The sequence below is a fragment of the Myotis lucifugus genome, unplaced genomic scaffold (assembly GCF_000147115.1).
Source record: "Myotis lucifugus unplaced genomic scaffold, Myoluc2.0 scaffold_496, whole genome shotgun sequence".
Lineage (NCBI taxonomy): Eukaryota > Metazoa > Chordata > Mammalia > Chiroptera > Vespertilionidae > Myotis > Myotis lucifugus.
The window spans coordinates 515,401-525,846 of record NW_005871544.1 but is presented as its reverse complement, the minus strand read 5'-3'; the positions used below and the strand labels follow the sequence as shown (position 1 = coordinate 525,846).

The 10,446-nt window shown below is 53.2% G+C and overlaps 1 protein-coding gene across 1 annotated transcript; it reads right to left on the bottom strand.

Annotated features, from left to right (window-relative positions):
* Window positions 1–8,578: 8,578 nt before the first annotated feature.
* TSPO2 (translocator protein 2) lies at window positions 8,579–9,660 on the bottom strand. Its single transcript, XM_023744893.1, has 3 exons — window positions 9,488–9,660; window positions 8,977–9,118; window positions 8,579–8,779 (listed from the first exon to the last, which is right to left on the bottom strand). Exons 1-3 carry the CDS (start codon window positions 9,658–9,660, stop codon window positions 8,579–8,581), a joined length of 516 nt encoding a protein of 171 aa, XP_023600661.1.
* Window positions 9,661–10,446: the final 786 nt, after the last annotated feature.

The window sequence follows — 10,446 nt, the reverse complement described above, 5'->3', positions numbered from 1 at the left end:
ATCTGAAGGAGGTGAGGGAAATAATACTATGGATATCTAAGGGGCAAGTGTTTCAAGGAGGGGAAGAGCAGGTGCAAGGGCCCTCAGGTGGGCAGAAGCCAGAACACCTGTGTGTGTGGAGAGTCCTAGGAGATGAGGCCAGAGAGATAATTAAGGGCTAAATAGGCTGGGGCCTTATGGGCTGTTTTTCTCTGAGTGAGATGGGGAGCCACTGTCTTTGAACAGATGAGACGCATAATCTGACTTATGTTTTCACAGAATCGCTCAGGCTGCTTGGTTGAGAATAGATCAAAAGTGGGAAAGAGCAGAAGCAGAGGGACCAGTCATAAGCCTATGGAAACTAATGAGAGATGGGGCCGCTCGAGAAATCCCTGAGCTGGCACGTGTCGGGAGGTGGATGGATGTCTTTGCAGGGCTCACGCCAGGTCCTTAGCAGGTGCCACAGGTTTTTCACGTCGGGAACAGTACAAACATTCTAGAACACTCTCAGGGCAATGGAAGGGTGGGGAACTGGGCTGAACACAGCTCCCAGTAGGTTTGGCTGGTGGAGATAAGAAGGTGGGGGACCCTGTCCACGGTCTGACTGGAGAATGGGAGTCAGGATGGTTCGGAGGATTTGGGGCTCTCTTCTCCTGAGAGCGCCGAGCAGCATGGTGCCCAAAGGTGCCAGGTAGTTTTGTTTGCCTGGGATAGTCCTACCAGTGCCCCTACCAGTGCCCCTTTCGCTCCCAAATTGGCCCCGTATAGACAAAAACTATATGGTCACCCTACCCATTGGGTTTATTACGAAAGGCATTCTTATCCAGAGATTAATTTTTTCAGGCATTTTCCAGGGGTAAAAGCACAGGATGGTGACAGGAGTGCCTGTGTCCACAAAGGAAAGGAAGCGCTAGCTGATAAACAGCAAGCACACATTATTATTATTATCATCATCACACAAACACACAGCACTGAAATGCAAAGATTGATTCATTCTTCCATCAATCCACATTTACTGAGGGCTCCTATATGGCAGGCACTGTGGTAAACAGCAGGAACACAGAGACGAGGAAGGTGCGGCTCACCAGGTGCTCCCAGTCTCTGTAACCTTTGGGCACCATTAGGCAGCCCGTTGAGCATGATCTCAGTCCTCTCACCCTTCTCACACGGGGCGTGAATTATGGGCCTTGTTTTGGGAGTTAGAGACCTGCAGCTCAGAAAGGTGAAGGGATTTGTGCAAGATTACATGAGGCAAGTCCAGTCTTCTGAGCCCAGGTCCTATTTCCAGGGCTGCACCCAGCTAGCTCTGACGAGTATATCTCCACACCGTTATCAACAGCTACAGTGATGTGCTCAGGCAAGGGAGGAAGAGTCCTTTCGGTTCCCCGTCCCCCTGACTTCTTCCCCGAGGACAGGTTCTGATATTTTGGCTGTCGTGTGTAACCCTCGATTGGGAGGGAAAAATCCATGTTTAATCCCCATCTCAGTCCTTGATTTACTGTGTGGTTTTGGCCAAATCACTTAGCACCTCTGGGCCTCCGTGTTCGCACCTTCCTTTTCCAGGACGGTCCAAGGGAGGGAAATGAGGAGAGGGCTGGCTCCCAAGCATCGCAGGGGGGAGGCGAACAGTGTGACGCAAATGTTCTGACCCAGTGGTTGGGAGGTGCAGAGGTGGTCCCAGGCTCGTCCTCTCTGAAGAGGTGACCCCTCGCTTCCGCCACACCCATACACAGTTTTTCCTTTGATGCTTGAGTGAGCTCCCTAGACCTTCCCCTGGACTGATGACTGACAGCTTCCTTTTTCCACTGCTCCTTTCCAGCTCCCCCCACCCCCCATCTCTGGAGGCCCTGGACAGCTCTGGCTATTTATGGCACCTCCTGGGGACCTGAATTCCTGGCTGGTCCTTAGCTCTTCTTTCCAAGCCAGACCCGTTCCCCCATCGGCCCCAGAATGCGGCAGCTAATCTGGGGGATCAGATGCCAGGAGCCTGCGTCCTCCTCCTGCAGCTGCTACTACACTGTTTTTAGGGCAGGCATTCCCACTCCCACGTTAGCACCACTGAGTAAGTTTCTATCAGTATGACCCTCCTGCATGGAGGACACTGGGAAGTACGGCTTCTACTTTAAGATCATACCAGGAGTCAGTGGGACGCTGGGATTTGAACCCAGGTCTGTCAGCCTCCAAGTCCCATGCTTTCCCCACTGTGTTATCCTGCCTGGAATTCAGTTACAGTGAGAGCAGACACGAGCACAGCCCGACTGGGGCCTGAGACTGGTTACCCAGGCCCCGTAAATGAACTCCTCACAAGGATGTCGGGTAGGTAGTAGTATTATCCTCATTTTTTTGGTGAGAAAATTGAGACCAGAGAGGTTAAGTGACTTGCCCAAGGTCACGTAGCTAGTGAGAGCTCTGCGCTTCCATACACACGCTCTTAACCCCTTTATTCAGTCCCTACTGCTGCCAGGACTTGGGGGGTCAGGCTCTAAGGGAGGAGGGGCACGAAGGGGACTGGGGGAGAAGGGGTGCTCAGGGAGACTGGGCTCTGGCAGCAGCTGGTATATGTGTGTAGGGGGAGAGGCATAGAGACAGGCAGCTGTAAGTGGGGATGGAACTAAAAGGGGACTCTCCCAGCCTGCCCCTGTGGGCCCCGGCCCCGCTCCAGGCGGCAGAGGCTACAGAGGCTAGAAGGAGCTGGGTTAGGCCCAGAGGAAGCCACAGCCTGCCTCTCCAGGTCCCATTTCCCATGGTTGGTTCAGGAAACATTCGGAGGAGCAAGGAGGTGGCCGAGGAGGAGGGAACAGGGCCAGGCTCGGCCACTCCTTGGGTCTTGGCTGGATGCCGAGCTGCCCTCATGAGGAAGGGAGCAGAGAGGCCAGGAGGCGGCGGGTGGAAAATAGCAGCCTCACCAGGGGAAGGTTTAAATTCTCACTCGGTGCAACAAGACACCGGAGCAGGTTGATGGAGCGGGTGCTTTATGTGCTGGAACAGCTGGGACCCCAACAGCGCGTTGCCCCAGAGACCCAGCTCGCGAGTGCCAGCCCCTCGGTCACTACTGAGACGAGGTACACAAACAACGGGCTGGACACCCCCTGCCGGACGGGAGCCTGCCCCTCTAGCAACCGCTCTGTTGACATAAACATGGGGGTGTCCAGAGCTTTGGCTGGGTAGGCGGAGGGGGCCAAGGGTCTACCCCGAGGCTGCGGTTGGGATCACAGGAGAGGCCAGGATTTTCATTGTCCCGCAATGCCGGACACAATGCTTGGCTTGCCATGCAGGGCACATTGCTCTGAGCCAAATGGTGACACCCAGGACTTTAGTCCTGGTCACCTCGGTCCTCCATTCCAGGGGCCGCTCCCTTCCCGGTGTCTTTGAAGAAAGTAATCTGATAAGAATCATACACATTATGGTGACTAATGCTCTTTCCTCTTTGAAGGGGTGTTCGCAGGGTCAAAGAACCTACTGGGAGAAAGTGAGAAACATAACAACCTTTGAGAGGAGAATGTCTGCCCTTAGCGATGTGTTGGAGTCGGTGCAGGTGGAGGGGAGAGGGCTTTTCTGTGCTCCCCTGAGCAGATCTCTTCTGCGGGTGCTGGGGACCTCAGACATAAAGATACTGGAGGGACAAATGAAGCTGAGTAGACGCCACTGGTGCTCCTGGTGCGACAGAGGGCTTCTCCGGGCCTGCAGGCTGGAAGAGGGGCCCACCTGTGTGAAGGGTCACTGAGAGCAGGAAGGGGTAGGGGCCCCTGGGGACTCCTGAAGACGAAGGAGGGAGTCCAGCTCCGAGGTGTCCCGTCCAAAGCCAGGCTGTGTTTGGAAGGGTAACTTGTGAGCCACTATGGAGGGTCAGCAAAAAATCCTCAGAACCAAAGGGTCCTGTGCTTGCTGTCTGGAGCTACAAGAAAAGGGAACTCTGGGAAGACTGACCCGGGGCTTGGGGTGCAGGGGAACCCTAGGAGATAGAATGGCTGGTCACCAGCACAAAGGAAGACAAACTTGGGAGCCCTGGCCTGGGCCTGACAACACAAAGTGGGGCCTCACCTTCTACCACAGCATCCCCTCTACCTGCCCGCAGGCAGGAGGGGCCAGGGATGCACAGGGAAAACACTTCCTGCCCTCTGCCTACCCTCAGCTCCCCAACCTTTGTCCGTGCACATAACCCTACCAGTCTGCCCTCCTCACCTCGCCGCTGGGCATCTCCATTCTGCAGACACTGGCAAAGGGAGGAAGAATGAAGGGCTCCGGGGAGGAAAGGAGGACCTAGAATATAGTAGAAGGGGACAGACTGCCCCTATTTTACCTGGTGCCACTCCCCCACCTTCCAGACATTGGGTGGGACAGCGGCATGTGGGAGAAGAGCTCTCCCCCACCCTCTTCAGACGCCATGTGCCCACTCAGAGGCAAGAGGAAAAACACTGCCCAAGGACAGACGCACCCACATGATTTGGGTGGTGGAATCCTGGGACACATCTGGCAAGGACAGAAGGCAGCGCTGACCCCGTTTAGGCACAGCTCTAGGTAACAAGAGAGGAGGGCTGAGGGCAGTGTGTTCCAGGCCAGGTTCAGGATGGGAGGTGGTTAGAGCAAGAGGCCCAGGCGGGCCGGGAGACTGGGGAATAGAGGCTCCCACCCAGGAACCCAGGAGCTGGTGCAGACAGGATTTTAAGGATGACTTTGGGGTCAGAGGATGAGAGTTTGGGGTGGGATCCTGCCTTTCCAGCTTTTCCTGAACACAGCCAGGAAGCCCTTTAGTTTGGCTCATGCCATGTCAGATAGTCAGGCCACCCCAGGGCTTGGGACACTGCCCAAATCAAGCTTCCTTCTAGGGCAGGGGTGGGCAAACTTTTTGACTCGAGGGCCACAATGGGTTCTTAAACTGGACCGGAGGGCCGGAACAAAAGCATGGACGGAGTGTTTGTGTGAACTAATATAAATTCAAAGTAAACATCATTACATAAAAGGGTACGGTCTCTTTTTTTTTTTTAGTTTTATTCATTTCAAATGGGCCGGATCCGGCCCGCGGGCCGTAGTTTGCCCACGGCTGTTCTAGGGCCAAGTTCCTGAAACTAGAGGCCTCCAGCCCCCTGGGTTTGTGGCATGAGCTCACCCTGGAGAGGTCAAAGTCATGTGATAGGCATGGTGCATCTTCCTGAGGGTCCGTTTAACTTCTAGACTTAGTTGGTACCATGAATAAACTTGGTGGCACATATTTGTAATGCTTATACGAGATGATGATGATAATAATAATGACAAATCCTTGTAGGGTGTCACTTATCTAAGTTCACACAACGATAGTGGAAGCAGGATAAGAGCCCACTCAGTGTGGCTCCCAAACCATCCCCAGTCAAACTTTATAGATTACCCTTATCAATTTAAAACAGTCACATGTATAAAGGGAGTTATAAATTCAACTACAACAGCTTTAAAAATGTGATTGAGGTGAAGACACAGTCCACACGAACGTGTAAGATGCGGGGCCAGGGATTTTGTGTGTCTGGCACTGGTCAGGCCAGTCCACAGACCTGAGGGGCAGGCCCTTTCTCTCCCGGCTCGGGGGAAGTTTGGGAGTTCTGTTGGGTCTTGAAGCAGGGTGGGACTCCAATGGTCTCGTGACTCAGAACCGTGTGTGCTTTTTAATGGGTGGCCTCTGAGGTTCCCCTCCTAGAACAGCTAACATTTGTTAAGCACTTCCTCTGTGCCAGACATCTTTCTACTCATTATCTCATTTCTTTTCCCCAACAATTCTAGGAGGTTCCCATTTTACTGGTACAGACTCGGAGAATAAAGCACAGGCAATGAAGGTGCACCGGTGACCAGTTAATAAATGACAGAGTCAGTATCCAAGCCCTGGGCTGTTGGTCTCTGGGGTCAGAACTACAAACCATCCTATGGCTCTCATCCCCCCTGATGATCTGAGTCTGTGGGTCTGGAGTCCAGGCCTTGAACAAGTGCCCCAGGAGGTCCCTGGCCACTTTGAGAAGCAAGGCCCTATGGCAGCTGTTCTCAATCTGGCTGCGCATTAGGACCACCTGAGAAGTTTCAAAAACTATTAGTGCCCAGCCCTTCCCCAAAGAGAGGCTATTTGGTCCAGAGTAGGGTGCAGGTTGATGGGGTGCGGGTCAGCATTTTCTTTTAATGGGACAATGTCTTCATTTAATCAATCAATCAATCAATCAAATAGTCAATCAACAAAGATGTTTGACCACCTGCTCTGTTGTGCCCTGTGTTGCCCTGGGGCTGAAGAGACAAAGATGGGGTGGGGGTGGGAACACTGCGTGTGCCCTCCAGGAGTGCAGGTGCCCAACCTGCCCGCTGGGCAGAGCATGTCCAAAGTGTGGAGGTGGGAGGGTGCAGACTCTTTCTCTCCTGTTCTCCCTGGGTGAGCTCTAGAAAGAGCCAGACTCCCCAGATGATGTCCTCAGCTTCTCCCGCTGGGGAGCCTTGGCCCCCACCTGAGAAGATGTAGTTACCCAGGTGACAGAAGCACAGGTTGTCAAAGAGAACAGGGCCCCGAGAGACCCTCCATGTCTGGAGCTCTCAAATTGTAGCAAGCGGCTGACCAAAGTGCTGGGCGCTCATTCAATGTGAAGACACCCGAAGCCCAGCCCAAAAGTTCTGATTCCTAGGTCTCGGGTGGGTCTAAGAAATACGTGTTTTTAATAAGCTCCCAGATGGCTCTGATGCACACTCTCAGGGTCCTGCACTCCCCAGGAAGGTTCAACAACACTAGTGCCCAGGCCCATCCCTAGAGAGCCCGGGCAATGTTCCTAAAAGCTCCTGGGCAAGGTGTCTGCCCTCCCCCCCCCCCGCCCCCAGGGCCTTGTTTAGGATTTGGGCAGGTAGCCACAGCGGCAGTCGTATCCTGCTACCATTAGGGCTTTGAAACAAGAGGAGATGAAAACAAGAGGCGGGAAAGATGAAAATAAAAATGCCAATGAGAAGGTGTAGAAAGAGAGAAGCAAGAGAGAAGGCTGGACAAGAAGCTCCTATTGAATTCACTCGTCACCCCTTACATCTCTCTCTTTTTATTTTTTTTAACAACATTTATTTCTTATTATAATAGTTATTAACTGATATAAAAACTAACAATATGAGTATATGAAAACAAAAAATGATCTATAATATTACTTATATTAATCACAAAAGGCCTTAGTATGGCATATATAATCTATACTAATAAAAGGGTAATATGCTAATTAGACCAGACATCTTCCAGACAAAGCCGTGGTGGTGGTGGTGGAGGCTGAGGCAGAGGCAGTTAAGGGCAATCAGGCTGGCATGGGAGAGTAGTTAGGGGTGATCAGGCCAGCAGGGGAGGGCAGTTAGGGGCGATCAGGCCAGCAAGCAGAGGCGATTAGGGGTTATCAGGCAGGCAGGCAGGTGAGCGGTTAGGAGCCAGCAGTCCCAGATTGCGAGAGGGATGTCCCGGATTGGAGAGGGTGCAGGCTGGGCTGAGGGACCCCCCCCCCCTCGTGCACAAATTTCGTGCACTGGGCCTCTCGTGTATAATAGAATATATCTTATAACTCTATTATATATTAAACAAGAGGCCCAGTGCATGGATTTGTGCACTGGTGGGGTCCCTCAGTCTGGCCTGCAGGGATCGGGCCAAAACCGAAACTGGCTCTCTGACATCCCCCAAGGGGTCCCGGATTGTGAGAGGGTGCAGGCCAGGCTGAGGGATCCCACTGGTGCATGATTGGGGCTGGGGAGAAACCCCAGGAGGGCTCCAGGGCATGTCTGGCCCATCTTGCCCAGTCCCGATTGGCCAGACCCCAGCAGCAAGCTAACCTACTGATTGGAGCGTCTGCCCCCTGGTGGTCAGTGCATGTCATAGTGACTGGTCGAACGGTCCAACGAATGGTTGGACACTTAGCATATTAGATTTTTATTATATAGGATATGGTCATTAATATAATTAACATAATTAATATAATATCCTAATTAAAATAAGTTATTAAGTAAAATTATCATTATAAGATATGTAATATAATATGTGATTAATATAATATTTAATAAAATATATAAACTTGACATGTAAAATTATTATTCTTTTTTACTTTTTTGTTTTGCTTTTATTCGATTTTTCAAAAAGATTTTGTTTTTCAGGTAATTAAAAACCAAAGTCTACATTTTGGGGTCAGATTTGGGAGGGCATGGGAGTGGAGTAGAGATGGCATGTCACCTTCCTCATACATACGTTCATACATTCCTACACATGTGCACACTTACATACATGCACACACTTCTATTCCACTCTGTGGCCCTAGACATCATTCACTCAAACATGCCCCTCATATCACATCCCCAAAGTTAGTCTCAGGGTTTTATTAGTTGATATTACTAAATTAATACTTATTAATATAGGATTTATTATCTTATATTAAGTGTAAAATAAGTTTCTTTCCTCTTTTCCATTTCTCTGAATTCTAATGAAAACTGGCACCAGGGGAGTGAGGACAGTGGCCGCATTGGGGTGAATCACCTTCAGGGACTCGTCAATGCCTGGCCACCTCCCACTTCCCCCATACCCCCCAGACTGCCTGCAGTCTCTTCCACCCCTCCCTGGCCTTCCCCTCCTTCCCTGTGCCCCGGTGCCTCAGTCGCTCTTCTCCCCCTCGGGCTGAGGCTGGTGCTCTGGACAAAGACTGTCCCTCCACAGGCGGTAGGTGATGGAAGCGGAGACAGTGAGCCAGGCCAGATAGGGCAGCAGGAGCAGGGCGGCCAGCTTGTTGATGGGGTGCCAGATCAGCGCCGTGGTCACCACCAGCCCGTAGAGCAGCAGCAGGTGCAGCAGGGCCTGGCAGGGGGCAGGGTGGTCAGGCAGGCTGGTCTGAGACCCGGGGCCCCGACCTTTCTGCAGCACCCTGGACCCCCTGAGCCAAGTTCCTGGGCTTTGTGCACTCCACTGGAGCTTGCAGTCTGCCCACCTGACCTGCCTGCCCCTGACTGACCTGCTCCTGCATTACTCCCACTGTTGAGCTCTTTGCACCTTACCAGACCAGGAGTGTGGGCTGCGAAAAAGAGAGTCAGGACGGTCCAGCTGATGGCGAGCTGCACAGCATAGAGGCCGAGAGGCAGGGCCAGGTGCCGCCCGAAGCCCCCTCCCAGGTCCTTCCACACCAGGTAGGAGGCATAGCTGTGAAGAGATGGCGGCAGGAACGCTCACAGGGAGGATGTTCCATGGCAAATGGAGGAATCCCTCTGCCATAAGGGCTCCTGGTTACAAAGAGAGACCCCTTGTGGGCTGAAATGAGGGTGAGTATGTGTAGGCATCCTTTGATGGCTGGGAGGAGACAGTGGGGGCAGTGGGAATGGTGAGGTGGGTGAGGCTGGGGAGACTTGGAGAGGACAGGCTGGAATCCTAGGCAGGCATAGAGGGACCCACATAAGAGGCAGGCTGGGGCGCCATCCCTTTGGAGGTCAGTGTGCAGCAGTAGTTCAGGTGCAGGGGCTTGTTCCCACCCCAGTGGGAACCAAGTCCGGGGCAAGAGAAACGGGTGCTCACCCCATGACAGAGTAGATGGCAGTCCACACAAGCAACAAGATTTTGTGGGGTGGGCACCAGGGCAGCTTCATCAGGTTGTCACACCAACCAGACATCCTATGAGGGGCGAGGAGCCAGACCAGGATGGGCCCCAGGAGGGGCAGGGCCACAAAGATGGCCCCTTGCGGCCACATTCTCCTCCAGGAGGCAAAATCTAGGGGGCAGAAGGGGGTGCAGAGAACATGGTATCGGTGAGCCTTCCCCTTAGTCCTTTCCTTGTGTCCCTCGTCTGCTTCCTCCTCCGTCTGACACCATTCCCTGGCCTGAGCACCACCCCCTGTCCACCATAGGAGGTCTAGGCATGGAGGCTATGGCCCCTGCTTGGTCACCTCCCATCCTTCTCCTGTGAGCTCTTACTGCCCAGCCCCTCTTCTGGTTTCCATGGACTTGCTTTTCCCACCCCTCTCCTCTGGCACTCGGAGGATACTGTCCAGTATTGATAATGGCTTCTGAGTTAAAGGCTCCTCTCTTGCAACGTGGATCTGAATCCTGGAGCTCAGGCCCACGCGTGACCATCTTTTGTACCTCCCACGGCAGGCGGCACTTGGTCAGGCCCTCAACGGGGACAGTGTCTTAAACTGAACTCAACAAGCTGACATAACCGACCCGAAAGGACCACGTTTGGAAGGCGGGAGCCTGAGATCCCTGAGGGTCTTTCCTAGTCAACAATGGGCCAGCCCATCTGCCGGGTTTATCTTCCTGGGCCAGACGGGCACATGCAGGGCCCGCCCAGCCTGAGCTCCCGCCTGAATGCAACTCAGCACTGGGGGATCTTTTCTCTGAAGCCTCAGGTCTCCCCCCCCCTCAGGGGCTGGGGGAGGGTCTCCCTACATCTATCCTCTTCCAGAGGTTCGGTGGCACAAACACACACGCCCCGATTTCTGTGGCCTGACCTCGCAAGGAAACAGCCCCCTGATCGT

What these genes read in the sequence shown, in the direction of transcription:
- TSPO2 (XM_023744893.1), bottom strand. Translation starts at nt 9,660, where the DNA reads ATGTGGCCGCAAGGGGCCATCTTTGTGGCCCTGCCCCTCCTGGGGCCC. An exon ending in GCCATCTACTCTGTCATGGG is followed by an intron (nt 9,119 to 9,487) that starts GTGAGCACCCGT and finishes ATCTCTTCACAG; the next exon opens with CTATGCCTCCTACCTGGTGT. An exon ending in CAGCCCACACTCCTGGTCTG is followed by an intron (nt 8,780 to 8,976) that starts GTAAGGTGCAAA and finishes GCCCCCTGCCAG; the next exon opens with GCCCTGCTGCACCTGCTGCT.